The 24,029-nt window shown below is 42.1% G+C and overlaps 3 protein-coding genes across 11 annotated transcripts in view; 1 reads left to right on the top strand and 2 right to left on the bottom strand.

Moving 5' to 3' along the window:
* LOC139988244 (uncharacterized) overlaps positions 1–15,671 on the bottom strand; it is a 29,016-nt gene extending 13,345 nt beyond the window's left edge. Inside the window, exons 1-2 of one of the 3 annotated variants that reach the window (XM_072005427.1) lie at positions 15,580–15,671; positions 3,929–4,398 (exon numbers count right to left, since the gene is read on the bottom strand). In XM_072005427.1, the coding sequence (XP_071861528.1) occupies positions 3,929–3,998 (70 nt within the window). In that variant the 5' untranslated portion in view covers positions 3,999–4,398; positions 15,580–15,671. Of the gene's footprint in view, positions 1–3,928; positions 4,399–6,255; positions 6,274–6,386; positions 6,954–15,579 lie in introns of those variants that run through there. The other 2 variants (XM_072005426.1, XM_072005428.1) reach the window with 2 other exon arrangements.
* Positions 14,587–17,332, top strand: LOC139988248 (transient receptor potential cation channel subfamily A member 1). The gene is made up of 3 exons (XM_072005434.1): positions 14,587–15,139; positions 15,219–15,482; positions 15,595–17,332. The coding sequence occupies exons 1-3, from the start codon at positions 14,809–14,811 to the stop codon at positions 15,840–15,842; spliced, it is 843 nt and encodes a 280-aa protein (XP_071861535.1). The 5' UTR covers positions 14,587–14,808; the 3' UTR covers positions 15,843–17,332.
* LOC139988242 (latrophilin Cirl) overlaps positions 15,885–24,029 on the bottom strand; it is a 365,567-nt gene continuing 357,422 nt past the window's right edge. For 5 of the 7 annotated variants that reach the window (XM_072005419.1, XM_072005420.1, XM_072005421.1 and 2 more), the window contains 2 exons: positions 23,739–23,936; positions 15,885–22,330 (listed from right to left, as the gene is read on the bottom strand). In XM_072005419.1, coding sequence (XP_071861520.1) covers positions 21,533–22,330; positions 23,739–23,936 — 996 coding nt within the window. In that variant the 3' untranslated portion in view covers positions 15,885–21,532. The remainder of the gene's footprint in view (positions 22,331–23,738; positions 23,937–24,029) is intronic. The other 2 variants (XM_072005423.1, XM_072005425.1) reach the window with 2 other exon arrangements.

Below are 24,029 nucleotides of genomic sequence, written 5' to 3'. Positions count from 1 at the left end.
ATAAATCGAAAATACTAACAAGAATTGTATAGCTCGACATTTGAAGTTCATGATACAACTAGATTAATGTTAATCACATTGTTCGACGTTTAAGAAACCAATATGTAAATCGTATTATGAGATCAGAGAAAATGAATAAAGAAAATGAGATCGTCGAATAGATGGAAATAGACTAGCGTTACGTAAAATCGGAGGAAAGAAGATAGTTAGACGAGAGCGAAACGAACGTGTCCATGGAACGCATAAAATTCAGTGGTGTGGATCGTAACGCAGGATCGTACGATAGTTCCCATGCAGGTTCCTACCCTTCCCCACGTGTTTGCATTCCAGAGCGATGTTTCACTAAATGCACGCATTGCATCGAGTTTAACCACCCTCCGCAGAAGAACCAGTTCTTTCGGCTCGTGAGCACGCCGCTCCCTGGCCATGCCGCGAATGCTTTACGAGAACGCGTGCACAGAAAAACGATCGGTAAAAAAATCACCACTGAAATTCCGGAACATCAAATTTTATTAACGTCTCGCGAACAATATTACGGGCGCAATAATTGACAATCATTTGTACTCGCAAAAATGTTTCACCTTATCGTATTGTTACGCGTTACACGTTTTCGTTTTATATTTTCCATATTTTGAATATCTTTGATATTTTTGGTATTTTCCGCTTTCGTTATTTACATTCTCCGTCGTATTTATTTTCTTTTTAAAAGTTTGATACGCAGTCGATTTTATCGTTGCATCGAATACATTATCATTAATCGTTAAGTCTTTTTACGTGACTCGATAATTATACGAAGAGTACATATTTCCGACGAGCAAGCTAACGAATTCCTTTTTCTTCGGATGATTCACGGTGCATGGTCCAAGATCGTCTCGAATTCTTCACGCTCGATCGCTTCGATTCGTATCGCTACCAGCAACGAACCGTAGTCGAGATGTAAACGTCTTCACGGCAACTTGGTAACTGTGTTATTGGAAATTTCAATCCCATTCACTTCGATTCCTTCTTACCTCATATGTAACGTTTCCCCTGTAATTCTGTCATCGTACTGTCGTAACGTTCTAATCAACAATCTCTTATAAAACAATACACGATGAAAAGAATTCACGCGTTTGTAGAAAGATAAACTGGTTGCATACATTTGTATGCTAATCTCTCTCTTAATAAACATGTACGATCGACATGAATGAATACCTCGCGCAACAATTGTTCTACAAATTGATTCAAGTTCACATACTAGAGCGACTTCCATAAGTCAGGGAACAGGGTCAACTATGACGTACGTTATACCGCCCGGAATAATTAGAAGATTCTCTATCCAAATTAAGTAAGCAACGTTTAAGAACCACCTCATACTACACTGATAACCAAATAAAAAGCTTCGCAGAGCGTATAAACTTCATTCAGATATTTCATTCACTTTTGCAATACCATTTGCAATCTCTTTCCAATATTAGCGTTCGCTATAATACGCAAGATATCCCACGTAGATAAATGCAGTCGTAGCTTCGAAGTAACAAAAGTTAGAAAAACATTTAACGCTCGTGGGTGATGTATGATCGTTTAATAATTTCAAAGTTATTTCCACTCCTTAAAAGTCAACTGTATATATTTTTATACATTGATATTACTAGCGTTTTCTTTATTCTCCATACGAAAATGCTAAGGTGTTTATAGTTGAGAATATTTGGTTTAAAAGATGAATTAGCTTCAATTGTATCGTATTTAATTTATGAAAGATAAGCAACACGAGTATTCTTATAGTTCACCGTATAATCTGAAGTTACAATTTGATTAGGGCATTTTGCAGAATTCAATAGCGTGGTTCTGACTTTAAGGATTCGATCCTGGAATCCTTTCAAAAATGGAAAATCGTCTCGTATGGACATAGTCGATTACAATTACTTTCCTAATCCCGTTGAAATCATCCAATGCAGGTCGCAACAGCTGCAAGAGCGGACGATTCCCAGCGATGCGCGATGCGATGATCAGCGTCTCGCTCTGATTACGCGGCTAAGTGAGCGCGCTCGTTTGAGATCGCGATGATTTCGCCTGGGTTTCGCGACAGGCGAAAATCGTTCGACGCTTGTTATTCCAATGAGACACGCTACGCGCTCTACGAAAGTGAATCGAACCTGTTAACACAGATTTTCGCGTGGCTCGAACAGCTGCGTGGCGCACGTGCCGCGTTTTTAATGAAACGGAATCGTCGCTAGCGCTACGAATGTGGAAAGAGAAACGGGGATCCCTAAACGCGGCAACGGAGAATCACCTTGAGAGCTGGTTTCACTGCCAAGGTAGTAGTGCTCAAGAAACCGTTTTCACGCAGTTTTGGTCAGTTCTTTCTTTCAGGGATATCGAATGCGAGAATCGTGACCGATGTTTTGTTCGATCGTGGGATTTCGGCTGATTTAGGCTGCGTGTCGGAATGAATGCATTTGCAAGTGAGATGGTCTGTGGCGTAGAAAATATTTCCTTTCGGATCTTATTGTTAATCATTGTTCGGTATGGAATAGGAATCTGGTTTGTTCGAGCTTCGTTCGTTGGAATAAAATTCGTTTCTCGAGTAAATGAACTGCTGCCAATTGAATCCATTTGCCTAAACCTGATCTCTGTTATATGAATTTACTCGAACTTCGTATAATTAATTATATTGTAGGATTGTTCGAACGAGAAATCTCAGATAGTGGAGAGAATCAATGAATTCCAGGACGAGGCATTAGCGCGAACTTATTGTTTCTGCGACTTGAAATATATCCATTCGAGTTTCTACTCTAGTTAGTACGGTCATTTGACTCTAAGTCACTTGAATTCAAGTAATATGACTACTTTACGCGAGCTTTCAAATACCGTGAAAGTGGATCACATGATAACGTTACGATGCTGCCAGAAGATTCTTAATGATTCAAATGTGCTAGCTACGATTCCAATGGAAAATGGAGAGACAAGTTGGAATAAAAATATACGTGAATCGAATGAAATTTGACAGTTGTATCGATAATAAAATATTACGCGTCACTGACGGTAAGTATTCAGTATGCCCTGGCGTTGGTCATTTCGAATGCAATCTCTGTGATGGCACTTAAAGGTTACGAGGCCCTTGTCAAGGTTGAGGCCTTTGAAGTCGTAAAAAATAATGGCTTCTAGCATATTAATTCGTTCATGTCGACCAATCGATATTATTACGCTATCCGTAATATCGATTCACGATAAATTCTTATCGTCACACGACAGATCGTAATTCATTGTAACTACATTGTTAATTTGCAGACATCGATAATTTACAGACTTTTTCGGTAGAAAATTGACGCGCAAATTGTTATTCACCGGTATGTCAGGCAACGATGAATACGCACGAAACTATTTAATCTTATACAAACATTTGCGTCACGCGATCTGTTTTTAAAACTATCATTACGCCGAAGTAAAACGCGTATTATTTATATATAGACAAAATGATCGCTAATAAGACTCAACGAAGTTTCAGTAACAAAGTTTAGTTTCATAGAAAATTAATCTTTCGGTAGACAATATTTATTCGATTTATCTTGATAGAATAAATAATTACGCGTATAATTTATTGAAATTTCTCTGGAATTCAATTTCTTGAATTAAAATTTCAACAAATAGATTTATTCCTCTCTCCTCTCAGAAACGAACGATTTATGTTATGTCCCGATTACGATAACTTTAACGTTAACGCATTGTCGACGATATTCTGTGAAATAAATTTTATCCAAATTTCCGCATTTTTTTTGCAACGCATATCACGTCGAATAAAATGGAAGACGTTGACTCACACGTCTGCCATTCTCAACGTTTACGAAAGTAGAAACGTCGAACCACGTCTCTCGCGAAGAATTTGTTAACAACGATTCACGATGACAATAGGAACATAAATAGAAACGGAATCCTGATCGGTACTCACCATTGCACGTAATGATCAAGCACAGCAGGACCAGCCAGATCGTCATTTTGGAGAACACGGAGGACGTCATCTCCGGCACCGCATTTATCACCGTGCGTCCTTGAAGGAGGATCGAAGCCCCGTGTTTCGCAGGAGCGATCGAGCGCGTCGTTATACACGTGTACTGTCGTCGAAGAGTATGGTCGCGTGCGATTTGTACCCGCACGACGATGACGCATGTAAAATCCCCTCCGTGTCACCGTTTTACGAGCGTGTAAACCGCTCTTCCGACGTAACAACGTCTTCGACTTCTACCCTACGCTTCTATCTTCTGCTCGATAAATTGTTTCTCCACCTTCCTTCCAATCGAACGAGATCTCGTAATTTGATTTCTTGCCGCTCTTCGACACCGACCGCCTAGATTTTCACGATTCAGCGATCTGCCACTAGAAGTCTTGCTTTCGTTCCCTCCTTAATCCTGTTGTCCTTCTCTAGATCGAAGAACGAAGGATTCTATTAACGTTGGAAAAATCGAAGATCGAAGAACTAAGGATAGGACGTAGGAAAGGATGGATGTTCGAAGGAGGAAGGACTTTAACATTGGAAAAGATGGAAGAACGAAGGATTCCATTGGTGAAGCTGCAAGATCAAAGGATTCCATCGACGTTGGAAAAGTGGGTTCCTGGTAGGAACGTGGTCCAGGAAGAATCGATAGAGATCGCGTCGATAACCGGAAGGATGGCCGTTTGTACTCGCGAAAAGTACTTGACCTTCGTGGATCGCATGGGAGGAAACGGTGCCGAGAGCACTGGAGAAACCGGTGTAACTCGAGGTAGCTAGGAAATTTTTGTCGGGCTAACTGGCCGCTGAGGTTGGCTCGCTAATTTATGACGTAGTTCCGTTATTGCAACGTGACGTTGATTCGTACGCAGAAACCTCCAGCTGACCCCGAGATAACCGTGATTTATTGTTCCTACCGATTCGTGAATGGAAACGAACGTGACGTCGATACGACCATCTTTTACGCGGATCGTAAATCGTCCGGTCGAACTGTCGACGGTGCGACACGTTTGCCGAAGCTCGCTGTGGCTCTTTAACGAGTCTCTCTTTTCTTTTTTTTCTCCTTTCAATACGTATCAGTAAAATAATAGGAAATTAAACGTCGCGGCAATAATTTAAAATCGTGTCGTTATTGGTTGGATAGGTTTTTAGAGTTTTCTCTTTCGAGGAATTATCTTGTGGTTACAGTTGGAAGAGCGTTTCTATAAATAACGTACGTGCAATATCGATTATTATTAGTGAAAATAATAACAGAGGAGATAATTAGCGCCGATCGGTTGAACTCTATCACGTGTATGATTTATGAGGGTAGAATGATTTCAGAAGCGTCGAAAAATTGCGTCGCAATGCGCGATATATCGTAGAAAAGCCGAGCGTGTTTAAAAAAAAGTAGAACGACTGGAACGCTGCTCGCGGCGATCGTTTTAGATATCCAGCAACGTTGACTCATGTCTTAGACGAGGCAGGAATAAAAAACAACGTCTGAGCGTCGATCAATGAACGTCTACGATCGACGATCTATGCCAGGTCGAGAACGAGGTGAACGAACAGAGCGTTTCAAACTATTTATATCATAATGGTGTCGCGAAAGCGAGAAAAATGGGTTCGACGAAGAAGAGCGTTACTTTTCCTTGGAAAATCGAACGGCGATGATTCACGATCATTGTAAACGATGTTGAAATTTATAAATTAATCATACGCACGTCACTAGAAAGAAAAATCGCAGTAGTTGAAAAGAGATGGCGAATTGCACGCGGCTTAGTGCCTCGACCGATTACGCTTCCAATATGTCAAAGTTACTCGAGCATGAAGTAACGCCGCGTCGTCGAGCATGTGTCGCGGCAATTACCATATAATGGGGCGCAGGGAATCGCGAAATAATCGGCCCCCGCTGAAAATAACGATTTAAGAAAGCGGCCAGGCCAGCCTAGCGATCGAGCGAGCGAACGAGCGAGCGCACCCGTATTTCCTTGAACTTTCCGCGAACGCGAGTAACGGAATCGGTCGGGTGATTCACCGAGCCTACGAAAATATCGAAACTTCGCCCGGAGCGAAACAACGAAATTTACGAGACGGCGGAACGAATTCGTCGCGATTTCCCGCGGGCCGCTTGTTGGCGCGCTTCTGATCACGCATCGTGTTCAGGAGCATCCTACGCAAATAGAAAGGCAAAAAGTCGGCGAATATTTCGAAAGTCAGACGAAAGAGCGTGTTCGTGTCGCGAATATATCGCTTTCCCTCCGAATTGTTCGGATTTCACACGAAAGAATCACACGAGATACACGCACTCTCTGATCGATCTCGATCGAGACCTTCCGTTTTGTCACTACGTTTCTCCGTTGCTCTCGTTCGAGGTTCACCAATCAGTAGCGCGCCACCGATCCTTCTCGTACACCAAATTCACACGGGATCTACTCACTGTCACTCGATGGATACCCCTTCTTCCGAGAGAGTACCCTCACTGTGCCCGAATCACTCGTCCAAGAGTCCTCGACGTGGACGCACGGGTGAAACGCGTGTGGGGACCGGTCGATCGGTTCGCTCCAGACCTTCCCAATTCCGATCGCGCCACGGACTGTCTGTCTATATAGTCGCGTGCGTTTGTGTGCGTGCGGATAAGAGAAAGAAGGAGAAAGAGAAATAGAATTCCGATCGTTCTCGTCCAGTCTGCTTCGTGGCACCTGTGTGACTCACTATCCCGCGAAACGCTCGTACGTATTTTATCCTTGGCGCGAGTCGCGATGTGGAAAACGGCCGATCGTCGGTATCACCGAGTGTATCGTACAACCAAAGAGAATATGTACAGAGGGAAACGCCGGGAATCCCCTGCGACTGTATACGGTCGCGTGCTCAACGGTGAGCGCCGTGAGCCGACTGCAACAACTGCAGACGCTAGGACGGATGATGGTCGCCGGTCGGCGTCGTTGTCGTTGTCGTTGTCGGGTATATCGGTGTCGAGCCCGTCGTATATGCGCCTCCGACTTCGAAACGCGCAAGTGGGGGTCCAATGTTACCAGGGTACGCAACGACGCCAGGGGCCCCTACCAGAGGCCGCCGCCGAGACTCGTCACCCGTAACTCCACCTTCCACCTCCCACCTGACTCAGCCGCTCACGGGGAAACGTTCAGGGCTCCCTGCCGTGATCAGGTGTATCCGGGGAATTGTTTCGACGCACCCTTTCGCCGGCGACGCTGTTCTCGCCAAGGGACCGTCGCGTCGTCGAGGATTGGAATGTTGCAGCATCCGTCGTGGAGCAGGGTTTTGCGTCTCTGCCGTCCTCCGGTACCATGGAACTCCATTTATCCGAACTTGTCGGCAGACGGTTTATACGACCGGAGTTCGTATAATAGCAGTTCGCTCGTTTCCTTCGCTAGCTACCTGTTAGTTTTCGTCCATTAGGTAGGAGTTCGGCTTCGGTTAATTAGGCAGGCAAATTTCCTCCCAATAAATGGAATTCTACGATATCGCTTTCGTCGATGAAAGAGTTACTTTCTATGAAAGAGGTGGAACTCCGCTTGTATGAATTTGTTGAAAGCGTAGTTTATCTGGTAGCCTCGTACGTAGAAGCACCTACGAGAAAGAGAATTTAGATGCGTTTAGGTATTCGTCGATTGTCGTTGGTCTGGTCCGAAGATTTTAAGTATTCTTCGCGGCGAACTATTTAGGTCTGTTTAAAATCAATCGGTTGTCCAGGGACGTTGAAGAGCAAAGGTTTACGTCTGACGTCAATTAGAGTCACGGAAGCGGCTCTGAATAGGCAATTAATTTCGGATATCTATGTATGGAACCTCTGTAACCAAGTAATACGAACATAGCTCGCTATACCTATGTAATTATATCGATAGTTTGTAAAGCGAACAGCGATCGGCGCTCTTCCTTGCATTCGAAGAACGGCGATCGTGCTGTTCAGAAGTCACATTGATCAACTCTATAAATAAACATTTAGGATTTACCATGATTTACATCATTTTCTTGGGATGATCGAACTTACGGAAGCAAGTCATTTATTTCCAGAGAATTAAATATCCACCATGTACCTACTTATGCGAAGAAATTAAGAAATTAATAAAAACTGCAGCCGCGTCAGTTTGGCTTCTGCGAGGCTGAATCACGCTATCGTGACCGATCGTTGGCCAAATGTTCGATTTTCTGTCGGCGAAACTAAGTTCGTGGACTGTTTCAGTGGGTCGTACGGCAATTAACCGTCGTATTTCCTAAATACATCGGCGGATCGGTAAGGAGTTCAGGTACCAACGAATGACACTTGTAAATGGCCACGATAGCGCAGCAACGACAGGCTCGGATGTTTGCAAAGTGATACGCGCTGGTACCGGAACCCGCGAAATGAATAGTCCGCATAATTACACGCGGTTACCTCTGCTCCAGGTCGATATTTCCATCCAAGTTATCGGTGTCATCGGACACGAGGCATTTATCGCGGCGATTCCCGAACGTGTACGCGTAACGTCGTAACGCGTCGATGACAATCGATACGACATACATTTTACCTCGGTGTGCAATTCGACCATGACCTCGAAACAATTGTTCCATTCTTTCGATACGATCTACCGCCATCGTTGCGTCGCGTCATTACTTGGTGTCGTTTCAAAACATGGAAAAGAAGGTGACCAACCGAGATCCTAACATTGACCTAGTCGTCGAACTATAGTAGTATAAATCCAATGGACAAATTATAATCGGACTACTTTACTTTACTCATCCACTATAATTAAGTTAAACGCGTGTTTGTTTGAAATCTTTCGTAATATGTTTCGAGCAGCTCCGACAGAATTCAAGACAAAGTTTATATAATAGGATTTTGCTTCTAGATGAGTGGATTCAATCGGCAGAATTTCGTTTAATTGGACAGTGATTAAAATTTCGTTCGAACAATGTAGTTTTACTGTAGCGTCACTTTCCATTTGCTTTCGAACGAGTACGTGGATTCAATTTTTACGCTATTAGCTAGTTCTCCAAAAATGCCCACGCAGTCCACGCAGGAGAACATCGAGTAGCATCGAGGAAATCGTCAGATATAATACAATCATTTCTCGATTTATTTTTTTGGAAGATCGATAAACATAAGTATATAATTTATCGCAGTTAATTTCGTTGGAATTATCCTATATTACATAACGGTAGATTTTATCCGTAATGATCGATCAGTTGCTAATATTCTTGCTAATTCGACCACACCATTGGTACTCGTATAAAACTTCAAGCAGGAAGAGAAGAAAAAGTAGAATAAAATTAAGAAGCTGATCAATCGAAAACCGGTATGACGTGTTTCTCGATCTAGCTTGCTAGATTCGCCGCTTATGAATGAAAGAACCTTATAGGTTCCGCTTGTTTTCCTCTTTCTCTCCAACGCAGGATATTTCGGGGTCGAGTGAGTAATAAGCCGATGATTAATTTTGTCATTCCCATTGAGCAACGTCGATCGCGAGCCAGAGAGATTACCTGGCAGTGGTTTCTTCGCTCAAGGAAAACATGACCAGTGGCGCTTGTCGCTTTAAACAGAACTGTACGTTATTCGAAAGATTATGGCAGGCGACGTATCTTCGTCACGAGTGAGTTTTGATACTTGCGGTTTACGTCAGTCTTGTCTCATCTTCGACAATGAGAATGCAGCTGCACCTGTACGCAGCTATAATCATGGTATTTGCACACTCGGTGACCTTGTAGGTATCCGTATCGCTCTGAGGAGCCTTGAACTTGCACGCTGAAGAATCTGGTACGAACATGGAAGAAGATCGAGTCGATCCGCTTGCTTCTCGTGTCTTCGTTCTTAACGAAACGCGGTTAGTTACTAGATTTTCGATGTTTAACGATCATCCTTCTGTAGATTACGTAATTCTATTAAAATATCGTACGAGTTTCTCAGGAGCTAAAATGGCACCAGACATAGGATAACTGTGAAAAAATAACTGGCTTGCTTTCATAAATTTATTTATAGTAAAAACACGACACAATTAACGATGAATCGTAAGACAAATTCAAAAAAAATAACTTCTCCTTGTTATTCAATTTTCGAATGGATCAACATCGAGTGATTTCCGAGTGACACATATCGTTCTTTCGTATTTCTTTCTTAGGTAATTTTTTCCTGCAAGCAATGACATTAATCGACGGTAAAAAGAACGATTTATCGATGATACGTTGCTATGCATGATCCATTGAATTTATCTTACTGGAGCAGAAAAGTGATCGAGTGGAAAAATTCTAACATCGTTGTTAATTATTCGCTCATGAAGAAAATGGCAGAAAGAAGAAACCTTCGAATGCACAACCCTCTCGCGTGTCTTAAGATCGACCGACATCACGCTCTTTTTACCGATAACCATTAACATGGCTCTCGAACGTGAAATTACACTGCGAGTTCAACCTTCTCGCAAGGTTAAGCGCAAAATCGTCTGACGAGCGGCGAGATTCTTCCACTTGTCCGGCGGTTGCATCGCTGCTGCTCGAAGGCGATTATCCGTAATGGCGTTTCAGCGAAGGCAACAATTGCCAAGACAAGCACGCTGATCACGCTTATCGTTCCTTAATTCCTATGAAATCTCGCGCGTTATGCAACCTAGCGCCGCCTTCTCCTCGACCGAGGAATTTTTTTTTCTTGCGCGTGGACGCGCTTGACCGAGACGAACTGTTTAAGGTCAATGTCGAGGTGGATCGATCCGACATATCCAACATCCGATATTCGGCCTGGCTGATTCGATCGATCGAACAGCGATTCGCATTAACGTGCAGTGATATTTACGAGAAACAGGAAACCCGGTAACGAGGAAGCTACCATCGCTGCGAGCTCATCTTATTACGCACGCACCACGATCTAGTCGATGTGCTCGTGCAACATCCTGATCGGAATCTTTGTTTCCACGTGTACATGGTATGGGATAAAATAAATCCAACAAATGGTAAATATATTCGATATCGCGTAGTAACGAACGTTAGGGTGCTCGTACAATGTTAACGATTAAATTATTAAGCAATAATGTTAATCGATGAAGAACAAGTTTAGGTTGTAGATTTCTGCTATTCAAACAGATCGTTATATATAATTCGACAATGCTTTGTACAATTCATTTGTAAATCTTCGTTTTGCTATCAATCCTCGTTGTTGCACGATAATTTATTTGCTAGGAGTACTAACGAATTAAGAATCGTAGGAATTGAGAAACGTAAGTTGTAGATCTTTGTTACACAAACATAATGTTACATAAACGTTGTAGCTTTAGAATCTTCAAACCTGCGTAATTTGTAAGATTCACTCGTAAATCTTCGTTTCGTTAGCAAATTTGTTACGAATTTATTAATACATAATGTTTCACTCGTGATTTATGAAATTTTGCTAAAATATTAGTTGAAGCGCGTGAGAGGTTGCAAATATATTTTCTGTCCATTCTACTTAAGTTAGGTTCTTTTTTTTTTTTATTCTAACGCATGATCCTTAAATCACAACGATTGTTTCCACTCGGACGTCTGTTCGGATCAATTTTCACGATGATGGAACATTGAAAGAATCAAAGGTATGTGAGGCAATGCGAAAGATTCTTACGCAAAAACGGACGGTGTTCAAGGATCTAGTTTTATTGTTGGCGCGGGCATTTCTGTGCGAAAACACGCAGGGTTTCTTCTCGTCGCGTATATCCGCGCGAACCGATAATCAAGCGGCAACCTCGAACGCGAGTTGTTATTTTCGAATAGGAAGCGAGCGTTTCCGTGTGCATGGCGAGTACACGCGAGAAAGGAGACGCAAGAAAACCGAACGGGTCTGCGTACGAAGAGAGAAAAAATCTGCGCGTCGCTATAAAAGCGCGAGCGTTATTTATTTTATTCTTGTTTTCTGGCTGGCGCCAGCTGATCATCGTCATATGGGATCCGCGCAATTAAAGATTCAATTTCGCATGAAATTATAGTTATCCAGTCTGGGGAAAATGATGTGTTATTACAGGCCTGCTCGGTCTGTTCCGTTCTTCGCTCGCTGATGACTTCTTTCGATCCGCGAACATTTGTCACGGGCAAAAAGTCTTTGTAAAACAAAGTCTTGGTAAAACGCAATTGAAACTGTAATGCATAACGCGTACCACGTCGACGAGAAGTATTTCTGCAGACATCTTTAACAAGCACAGGTAATAAAGAATCTTTTGATTCGTTAGGACGATAAATATAAAGCATGAAATTTCCTCAAACGCAAACTTGTTAATGAACGGAGCAAGATTAACGTCTTCTTTGGTCAAATGTAGATTTACGTTCAATTAGCAATTGATTTCGGTCACGTATTAGCGTATTGATAGGAATCGGCGCCACATAGATTAACCATAGATTAACGAGTTTGAATGACTTTGTTAGAAAGGCAGAGCTTGGATGGAGCGCAACAACGGTAATCACATCGATCTTTACGTGCATAAATTAACTTTGCACGGGGATTGAATGCGATGCAGGTTGAAAGGAGATTCACCGTATGCAAATTGACGATCGATCGTCGGGACCGTGGGGTGAATTATACCCATGTTGGCCGACATTATGGCTAACAAAGGCAGGGCTGGCACCGTCATCATCCGAATGCTTTACGAGCCAACGTAATAATCAAACGATCCAGAAAGTTGCAGCTCGCCAGTATTCATCTCTGCCTACGTTCGAAAGTATCGAATCGGTTTTGTTCTATTCAGCTCGTATGCGAGTATACAACGTTCTATCGTTATTGTTCTAAGATTGATTCTAATCACGAGAACTTACGTTGATGCACGTCGTGGCAATTTACGTATTAGAATTTTAGATCGCGATACGAAATGCATTTAATCGATCTCGTTTGGAAAACGGAAATTCCTTTCAGGTTGATATCGACGGTAGCGTTATTACGATATATGACAAATGCTGATCAATGAACGTAATTCGTAATACATGTCGCAGCAAGGCCATGGATAGCCGCATCGCGCGAATGGCAATGCGACCAGCAAGATAAATAACAAAAGACGACGAAGGCGTCTTCAGTCTGGCAATTATATCGAAGCGAAAGGTGGATGGTTTTGATCGAACCTTGAACGTTCGTGCGAAGAGATTTTCTCGCGATGCACGATGCTCATCGTGTAGCCACATACTCGGTTGCACAACCAGCCCGGAAACGCTTTATTGGTGGTTAATTGTTTGCATTGTTATCTGGCGTCGACATAACGGTTATGGAAATTCCGCGGAAAAAAACGAAATTGCCTTTCTAAGTAAATCACGATCTCTTGCTTTAAACTATGTCTCATCCTGTTTCTAGCGTTAACGAGATATAACAATGAAACGTACGCTTGAATATAAAATTAAATATAAAATTCGTAGAAAAGAAATCGAAGCGAAGGGCGTATGAAAAAATACATAAGACGAGGAGAAAGATAAAGATTCGTCCATATATTGTACGGAAAGGTATTCGAATCTTAAAAAATTCCCTCTTGAGAATCAAATTTTCCTCCCGATATCAAATTTGTGTAAAAAATAAAACGAATGAAATGCGTGGCTGACTAAGTAGTTAGCTGTTCGTTAATCTATACAGATATATATATATATATTTGAAGTTTGTATTTATTTTTCTATTCACTTCCTTATGAAGTAAAAAAGATTTAATCTTTTATCGAAGCGAGCATCTCTTACGCATCCAATTTCATTATGACATTATAATTGCGAGATTCTTATGATTCACGGCGATGATAGGTTTCGCACGATTAATTTTACTTTCAAAGCGGCTCTACACTCGGTTGGTTTAGCATTGCTACAATGTTTACAATTTCTATTTTCGTGTTACGTAAGTGCATCGGAACAAACGGCTTTATCTGTCGGTGTGATTATCCTTAAAAATATCTATGAAAAAGGGAAAAGAAAAATATACAAGTATAAAGTAAAAACATACATTTCTAATTACTATATAAGTAACGCAGATATAATATACGCTTTTAATAGCTAAAATTTCAGGTACGCGTACGGTTGTTTGAAGCTAAAAGCGTTTGCAAATACGTAAAACCTTTTCGCGCCATTGAATTTATTTGTATCGATTATAGGTAGCGCTATTTCTAATTCCCTCGTTTGGTAATCTATACGCAATAGGTAATATTGTAAATGACATTAAAATATTAAAAAAATCCAGAGAACTTCATCGAGGCTTAAGATAAAAAGATATATTAGCTGATATCTATTCTATATTTTGTCAATGTTTATATATTTTTGTGTACGGTACCCTTTTATATATTTGTTTATTACAAATATCGGTCGATATCATGGAAGCGACCATGTTCTTCTTCATTTGGTCAGTTACTGTAACTCCACGTTCTATGGATAAGGTAGAATCGGTAAAGCGACTTGTTTCATTGGCAAGACTGCGATTTTGCGTTCGCCATTTTGTTAACTGTCGGTATTTTTCGACGCGTGAGATTTATTCATCTTAACTTTTATCGTCTTAATCGCTTCTTATTAAAAGCTTGAAACTTCTTATTAAAAGTTTTTTTTTTCTTATTTTTTTTTTGTTTTGTTTATAGTTTTATAGATTCTTTTCTATTCTCTCAAGTCATAAGATCTTCGCAAGAAGAGAAATTTTTAACTTGATCTTCGAACGAGCGAATACATTAGTTTAATACTGAATATGGTCACAAGGTGGCGAACGTTATTACGAGTTTGCGTTGGATCGATATCTATTCTATATTTCGTCAAGGTTTATATATTTTTGTGGTTCTTTGTTAATTTGTTAACCTCAATCATTTCAAACATTTCTATAACGTGTGTTCAAACGTTCAGTTTCTTAAATATTTTTCCTCAAACACTCTCGTCTTTGCCAACAAGTACATTTTACCATTTTTATTCCATGTATGTTTGGCAATAAAAGTTTATATATGAAGGATCCTAACCTATCACGAAACTTCCTGCACGCATGTCAGAATGGAGACTTATCAAGAGTGGAAACTCTCGTATCGAAACACGACATTCAAGATTGGACACACTTCAGACACACGACTTCCGGTGACACCGCGTTACATGTTGCCACCCGCGAGGGTCATTTGAATATCGTTCGATACCTATGCGAGAATTTCAAGAAACCAGATTTTAGAGTGAACGTCGCCAGTAGAGATATGAAAAGACCGTTGCATGAAGCGGCGCAGTTTGCTCGTAGCGATATACTCAAATATTTAATTGAAAAAGGTATTTACCTTTCATTTGTAGCGCTAATTTTATTTTATAATTATAAATATATCATTCGCAACGTTATTCTCGTTTAAAGGTGCAGATGTGGATGCCTTAAAACGCGCCGATTGGACGCCGCTCATGCTGGCGTGTACAAAAACCGGAAGTGATGCCTATAAATGCATCGTAGCGCTTTTAGAAGCAAAAGCAAATCCGCTTTTACGAAATAAAGATGGATGGACGTCGTTGCATCTAGTTTGTCGATCTGGCGATGAAAATGCTTTTGATTCGTTAGTAAATAAATTTGTTGAACGCATCGATGATCGAAGCAATAATGGTCGTAGTGTTATGCACATCGCTGGTAAGAATTCCTCCACAAGATATTTTTATATTGTCAATGATATACAAATGGCGTAATGCATAATTGGTATAAATATTTATAACTATGGATTACGAACCTGTTAAATGTACAGCATTTCACGGTCATGAGGGTTTAGTCGATCGTCTTATGGCTCTTAATACGAAACTTTTGAACGCGCGTGATTCCTCGGGGTCTACTCCTCTTCACGAAGCAGTTAAAGGAGGTCACCTATCCGTTGCAAAACGATTAATTGATTTGGGAGCTGATGTCGAAGCTAAAGACAACGCTAGTCAGACTATTTTACATATAGCAACTGTAATTGGAAATATCGAAGCTATTAAAGCCATTTTGAAAAACTAATTTCAATAGGAAATTTTCTAAAATAGACAAAAACGAGACACATTTTATTCAGAGATTGGTACACATTTATTTATCCTTTTTTCCTGTATCAGACAGTCTTAAAGAAGCATACAAAAATGAAGAAACGGAGGCTCTTAGTAGATCGGAGATACCTAGATTTTACATTCTTCTTGTTCGTTTGTGTTCTTCTTTTTCTTCTTCTTCCTCTTCTTCTGCTTGTTGTTCGGTGTTCCTCTTCCTTTTCATTTGTCAGCGTGCGCAGGCAGGCGATGATTCACAGGAAATCTACGCGCTTAATTACGTGCTAAAACCGTGTCCGTATACTTCTTTCTCTTTCTTTAATTACGTTCGTTAAATATCACTTACAAAGAGAGAACATAAATGGTAAAGATCACAGAATTTTCACGAATCCTATGTGAACATGAATCGTGCGTCGGTTTGTCCAAAAATTCTGCAATTCGACCGATGCTGCTTCGTGCCTTTGGGTAAAACGGTTCAGAAAAAAGCCGATTCGAAAAATATTCCGACGCTTTGAGAGGATGGCTGCGGGTGGGCAAGGGATATTTTTGAGATGAACGGTGGTGTGTGCACACGTGGATGCATGTATATGTGGGCGTAGTGCGTTTCTATCTCCGCGGATTGACTTTCTGCGATTGCTTCAAATTTTCTTTCTCTGGCCGCCGCGATACAATTTTTTTCATTTTCTCTTTCCTTTCTTTCTTTTTTCTTTGCACGCAAAACGAAAGCTTAGCCGCTAAATATCTCGAGGGGCGACTCGATCGTGGTTCGTTTGGAAACTCGTTTACGCGATGCTGCTGCAGACAAGAGAACAAGGACGAAAAGTAAAGAGAGACAGCACACACGATTTGAAAGGAACATCTCGAGATTGGACAGTACGGACAGGTGTACTCGATCAGAGAAAAGATCAGCTTCGCGCCTATTTTGTCGCGTGAAAAGAGGAGAAGGATGGAGATCAAGGGCGAGGGGTTTGAGAAAGGAGGGGCAGGGAAGAGGATATTTATATTTATAAAACGGCTAAGGATAAAACATGCACTGTATATCTGTCCATCTGATTAACTGCTTGCACATTTTCATTCTTAATCATTCCCCTTCTTTTCTCCAATCTGTTTTCCCCTCTCTTCCGCTTTTGTCTAACGTTCGTGTTCTTCGTTTGTTCCTTTCTCCTGACTTTCCATTCGTTCAAGTAACAGTAACCTAACGCACGGGACGAGTGCTTGAATTCATATTATTTTTTCTTTTTACATTCCCTCGTTTTCTCATCGAACCTACATATTTATCGTCCTTTCTTCTCTCTTCTTTTTTTTTGTTTGTTCTTTTATTCATTTGTCGTTTACTTCTCTTTAGTGGAGTTCGTTTATAAATATCCAAAGATTACTTGGGCTCTCATTTAATATTGTTTTTTTTTTTTTGTTTGTTTTACTTCCTCGCTTAATTTATTTACACATTAACTAATTACGCTTGGGACTTAAGTTAAATCGCGTCACGCGTCCGCCATCACGATAATAGTCACTGTAATATCCACTACTTACTAATAACTTGTCTTATCTAAATGTATTCTTTTCTGTTTTCACATCGATCGTCTCGGTCGCCTCCTTCTTGTTCTCTCTCTCTCTCTCTCTCTCTCTCCCTCCCTTTCGTTCTTTACCTCTTTCTCTCATTTCCTCATGCACACATAATTCTCTCTCTCTCTCTCTCTCTCTTTTCCATTTACATTACAACGTGTTCAACATGTACAAAGCCCTATTTACATTATGTACACCTCATTTCGAGAATTTCCCAATGATAATGCTTCTATCTCTCTCACTCTCCTCTTTCGCACGCAACAATCTCTTAAACCAATGCGTCTTCCTTCCTTTCTGTGGCTGCCGGTTACGCCGTTGTCGATGCTTAGAAAATAAAGAAAAATAGAAAAGGAAAGACAAATAAAAAAAAAAAGAAGGAAAAAGAAGACAGACGGAAAATTACGTAAATTCGTAAATCGATTGCCTATTCACCAGGCACGTTTGCGCTCGAAGTTGTTCCCGTCTACTTGGCTCGTACACCTTTTATCCCCTTATCTCTTTCAATTACGATAAGTCGAACGGATGGAATGTAGCTGCGTTTACGATTATATCCGATAATAGTGGTTCCGTGGGCAAGACCTTTCGCTTGTACAAAAATTCATAGAACTAAGCCCCGCCGCGTCGTGGACAGAGCGTTGGAGGACGTTCGCGAGACGCGACGACACAATCGTCGAGGAATACAAAAAAACCTTTCGTCCCTTTAATTCGCTTTGGAATCACGGGATTTAACAATCGTGTGTCGAAAAATGTAACACGCGTTTCCGTGATTCGCGTTCACGCGTCGAGAAATAAAATCTTAACGGAGTTAAAACGTACGACGTCGTCGCGCACCGTAACGTACCGTAAAATTTGTTAAAGTTTAAGAGCAACCGCACGAGAGTTTTAGACGTGAAACAACGCGAGTCCAATCTTCGTTTCTGATATCGTTCAAGCTTGTCCGCGTATCTCGATTCCAATTCGATACGGTTTGATATTTGCGATACTCGGTACGTTGCTCTGTAATTGACAGAAAATGATATCTCGCGGTTGATTGTTGCTTATCGTGACGACGAAGGAATGTAAAAGTGGAACGAAAAAATGTCGAAGAAAGCGTGCGAAATTATCGACGCTGAAATACACGGTTGCGATGGCTGTGGTTGAACGGCGACGATTCGATACGCGACGACCGAGAAACGCGCGTACAGAGTTCACGTATTTATTCGCTACGGGCAAGAAACGAGACGGCAGAATTTTCATGGCGTTGGAAATTATATATACACATACTCGATAGGGTTACACATTTTCGTTCTACCTTTAACATCGTGGACAGAAACGGTTTTCGGATGCTTGACTGTCGTCTCAAGCTACGCTTGTGCGAAGGGTCTTCTAAACAGGAAAAACCAAGATAACCGCGAACGGGTTTTCACGCGATGCCAGAGTGAGCAATTACGTTTCATAGAAATCGGGAGGAAACGTTCGTAACGCTTAATATAGCTACGCTGGTACCCTTAAAACGCTGTTTATCGCTATTTTAATAATTCGCCTATAGTTTTATTCGTCTTAACGTACGATTTGCCGGAGAGAAGGATCACGGCCGGCCCGGCTGAGCAGAGAAATAAATTAAAGAAAAAGGAAACGACGAAACGCTGTTCAACCGAGAGAAAGACTATATTGAATTCACTGTGTTCGCGCGTGCCCTTTCTCGTTTAGGCAAATTTAAACTTCGATCGATTTAAACATAATTTAACAGGTTTCCGTTCGCGTACAATCGTAATAACACAATTAAAGAACAAAAGCTTGGTAAAAGAAGAACCTTGTCTCGTCAATTAGTCAATCCAACAATCCAGTCAGAAATGGAGAAGTCAGATGAGGAAATCGGATGTTCCGGGAAACGAACATCGAGCCATTGGTGACGTGTTTCAAAGCTCGACGTTCGTTCGTTTAATATATACGCTTACGCTCGACGACGATGGATCTTCTTTGCAAGCAGAAAATGTCGTCGATCGATTCGACTACCGAACAACGGCGATTCGTTCGATCCATCTCGTTTTGATACGATCATCTTCGATCCGTAATTATGTTCGAACGATCGCGCGTCATTGATCGTCGATCTCGACACGACAGCTAATTACACATTAGATAACACTCACGGATGATAAAAAATAAATAGCGCGCGGGTTCCCTTAGTTACATATTAGATTACGCGGTTACGACATATACCTTTTTGTTCTTTAAAAAATAGTAAAAAACAGTGACTAAGTTTTTTTCGCTTTTTCCACGTCGCTCGGAAAATCGCTTTGTATCACTATATATATATATATATATTTATATTTATATATATATATATATATATATATATATATATACTTGTTTCGTACAACTTCTCTCTCTCTCTCTCTCTCTCTCTCTCCTCGTATTTTCTATATATATATATGTAAATATAATATAGTTACTGTATACATACATATACATTTATATATATATATAATTTTTTTTTATTTATAAAAATAACATTCTGGGACTAAAACGTAACGTTCCAAAGCAATATACATTGAGGAGCTGGCTGGGACGACCGATAAAGGTACTTTTAACCGTTGACTCTACCTTTCCGCGGGAGGAAATTTCAAGTTTTCAATCATCGAAACTCGCTCGAAATGAACACGCGCGCCCCTTTCTTCTCCGGAACTCGAAGATTCTTTTTCCTTCTATCTCGCTAAGATACTGTCTGCATCTTTTGACAGATCGTGTCGCACGGAATTTTTCACGAAAGCAGTCTTAAGACTTTAGAAGTAACTCTACGATGCGACTAATGTAACGCGATAATGATTAATCGAAGTAAGCGTTGATCGATTATTAAGTAACTTTAGTTTTCTTCTACGTTCCGTGGCGAGGTCAGTTATCGATCAGCGCACCTGCGATATGTCGCTGCTCTCCGGTTCGATGAAAGCGGAGACGTTTGCAAGGAAACACGGGCTTCAGATTCCTTTATCGAGTCGTCGCCGATTTCCTTCGGGGATTCAAATCGAATTCTCGTCGGTTCGACACTCGTTAACGAACGATTTTCACGCCCCCGCGGCCAAACTTTTCCCCGTTCGATCTCGATATGTCTGTTATTTTTCATATTATCCACGAATCACTTTCGTTAACGAGCAAAGCCAGCATCGACGAAACCATCGAGGAGAAAGTCTTCCCTCGATTTCTCAACGCGTACGAGAACAGGCTTCGAGGATACAATCGACGACGAACGAGAACATCGTGCTGAAGAACGCAAGGAAATTAATTCGCTTTGATATCGTTACACTTACTTACGAGCATATATACGATAACTTCTCGTTCGAGTCGTTTACAATCGGCACGTGTACCTCGAAACCTCGAGCTCTGTAAGCGTTCTCCTAGCAAAATCTTAGCAATCTAAGAGGACTCGTCACGTTTTATCGTTTTCCGTACGACATCGTATTTTCCACTCTGTCAGTGAGCCAATCCCAAAAAGCCGAGCACAGCTTCGACGGTACAACGACGATCGATTAACTTCAACAAGAGGTTCTTATCGAATAATTCACGCTATCGTACACAGATCTTCGACGTTTCGTCACACATTCGCACGGTTCTAGTTCTGGAGACGACAGACACGTCCGTTTCGCGTGGACTTCCGCCATTGGTTGCACGCAATTCCCGAGTAAACGGATATGGAAACACAACAAAGGAGGTTCGGGGCCATCTTCGTAGATCGGCCCGCTTATGGCTATAGAACGCGGCAATCATCGGGCTCCAGGTCGATCAGTCGCGTTCATGTTTGAGCTAGAGACGCGTTGTCGTCGTTCGCGACTCGTTCATCCGATCGAACGTAGCTCGAGACGCGTCGGTTGTTCCGGAGCGATGGTTTTCTTCAGCGAGGAACCATCATACACGTCGCGTTAAACAAAAGATCGCCATCGTCGTAGTCATCGACGATATCTGTAACTTCGCGTGTCGAGGACGCGACCCTATAACATTCACGAATTACGCGTTGCTTCGATCGTTCCTTCGTCGATGGCCACGAGACGCGGTGTCTCGACAGCAAGGAGCGCATCCATCGTCCTCGTGCAGGAAGACGAAGAGGACGACAGGATCCTGCCAGTGGAGAGCGTTCTAACACTCGCTGTAGGAAGGCGGTGGCATTCCGCGCCCGGTATACATGTCCGTCTGCGGCTGCAGATGACAGACGACCGTGTGTCCATCTAGAACCGCGACTGTTCTCGTGTGATCTGGCTGAGGCGGTATACCGTAACTGGCCGGAAGTCGAGGCAGCTCGCCACGTTCGTACCATGCTTGCTGCTTTCGTAGCTTCTCCCAGCAAGTGTTCAGGGTCCTCTCGAACGCAGGACTGTACTCTGACGCGTCACAATGGATATTTCCTCCGCCGCCACGGTCCGTCAACGTTTGCCCGTAATGCATCAGATTTCTATCGGTGGCCGGCGAGTATGGGATCAGCGGTCTGTGATCACCGTAACTTCTCGACGATTGTCTGCTCATGTCGCTTTGCCTTCTGCCGTCCTCGTCGGACATGTCCGACACTTGAATCTCACCGCCCCCGCCGCCACCGCCGCGCTCGATCTCTTCGTAAACTGGTTCGTCCTCGTTCGTCAAATCCCGCGGAAGATGTACGTGTTGACCGTGATGGGCGTGCAGCTGATGATGAGCTGGCCCGTTACTACGACCGTCCATGATCTCCGTGTATTTATGTTTGTACGGTATCGCAGTCCTTCGGCCACCACCGCCGCCTCCGGTAGTCCTATTGCCGCTCATCTCGTTGTTCTCGTTCAGTCCTCTCGCACCGCGGTTTCGTCCGGAGTGTCCCAAGGTCAGGGTATTGTGTGTCCTAGGCGAGTCTTCTTGCTCGGAGCCACCATGGCCGGAGTCACGGGAATACGATTTAAAAGAAATGTTCTGCGGGAGAGACAGATACGTTTAAGTAACGGCAGGTTGATGATGGTTCGAGGGATTTCATGAAATTTGATGGTCTGATAAATAACATAAAGTGACTTGGTGTGTAACTTGGTATGTACGAGGAAGGGGGGTTTGTGAGTGCGTGAACGACGATCTTCGGTATTTCTGGAGTGGTTTTTTAAGTTGAATTTAGAATTGGACAAGCGAGGAATTCTTTGGAGAAAGAGCTCGCAAGAGAAAATGATGAATCAAGTAAATCGAATCGAAGCGATTCTGATTTTGTAATATTACCTACGTTTGAATTGGTAATTAGAATGCCTCTTGAAGGATTTTGTTCTTTTTATATTTACTAGCTTATTAATTATAAATTTCTTTTCTTTTTATTCTTTCCATATGTGCAACTATTTGATTATAAATTGATATTCGTCGTAAAACTATATGATCCTTTTTTAGAAAGCTCTTCGATTATTAATTTAACTCGCAGAAATGCAAGGATCTCGTTCGCACGACACCTACGAATTATAAATAGGGGAGGGTCAATGAGTCTCATCGAGGATCCACCTCGATGACCTCGGGAACGTTTTACAAAATTCACGAGCTCGCATGCATGATCGAAGGAACGAGCGAGAAGATCCGTTACGTGCTGTATGATGATATGTACAAAGGCTATGATCATAAGGGCACGTTCATAGTATCATTCTGTCACTACTGAACGAAAACGTAAAACACACACAACGAGCTACGCGCCCCGTACGAAAATAAACACGTTCATCTTTGACAAAACTGAATATGGTCTTGTGTCTTTCAGTGTACCTATATACATTCTCCAGGATCATCGTCGAATTCGAAACCACGAGAATATTTTCTTTCCAGGACCATATACCTTAAACGACGAAAGACGCCATCGTCTCTCAATTTTTTTGTATTTTCCTCGAATTTCCTTTCGTTGATCAACTCGAAGGTTTCGAAAACGAAATGATCGCGATGATACAGAGAACGAAAAGGGAGGAAAAAGGGGGGAACGCAAGCTCTCGTCCGACGAATATGTTCCACCGGAAACGGGTTTCCCCACACCTCCATGCGATTTCGAAGCGTCGGGTCTGATCGAACCACGAGGTGTCCTCTAAGTGTGCAAAATGTGTTTCTAGGTGCTTGTCAAGTAAGGATCGAAGAAACGTAACGAAAAAGAATGGAAAAGACACGTTGAAAAACTAAAAACGTAAAAAGAGAAATGAACGTAAAAAGAAAAATAAAAACCATGGCACACCATGCAGTCAATTAGAGAAACAATGGCAGAAGAACATAGTGAGAGAAAGGAAAAAGTTCGATCGAAACAATACACGATACGAGCGAGCGAGCGAGCGAGCGAGTGAGCGAGCCTTTTTCTTAGCTGCGGTGAGTTAGTTACCTTCCACATGAGGTTTTTGTTAAGGTGGCCCCAAGTGGCGGTGGCAGATTTGGGGATATTGGGAGCTGAGGGTAAGAAGGCGTGACGGGCGTATGGCAGGGTGGCCACGATGTGAGCCTCTGTTGGAGAGGATTCACGTGGCACGGTAACTGCCGGCTGCCTATCGACAATCGCCCAGCTTCGACCGGACGCCAAGTACTGGAAAAATCGAACCATTCGCCGTTCCCTTTTAACCCTTCGTTTACTGATACGCAAGGGGATGATCGAGTGTTGTGTCCTTTTTGCATGAAT

This window comes from Bombus fervidus, chromosome 6 (assembly GCF_041682495.2).
Source record: "Bombus fervidus isolate BK054 chromosome 6, iyBomFerv1, whole genome shotgun sequence".
Lineage (NCBI taxonomy): Eukaryota > Metazoa > Arthropoda > Insecta > Hymenoptera > Apidae > Bombus > Bombus fervidus.
Note: the sequence above shows the minus strand (reverse complement) of the source record. Positions and strands in the feature narration are given on the sequence as shown.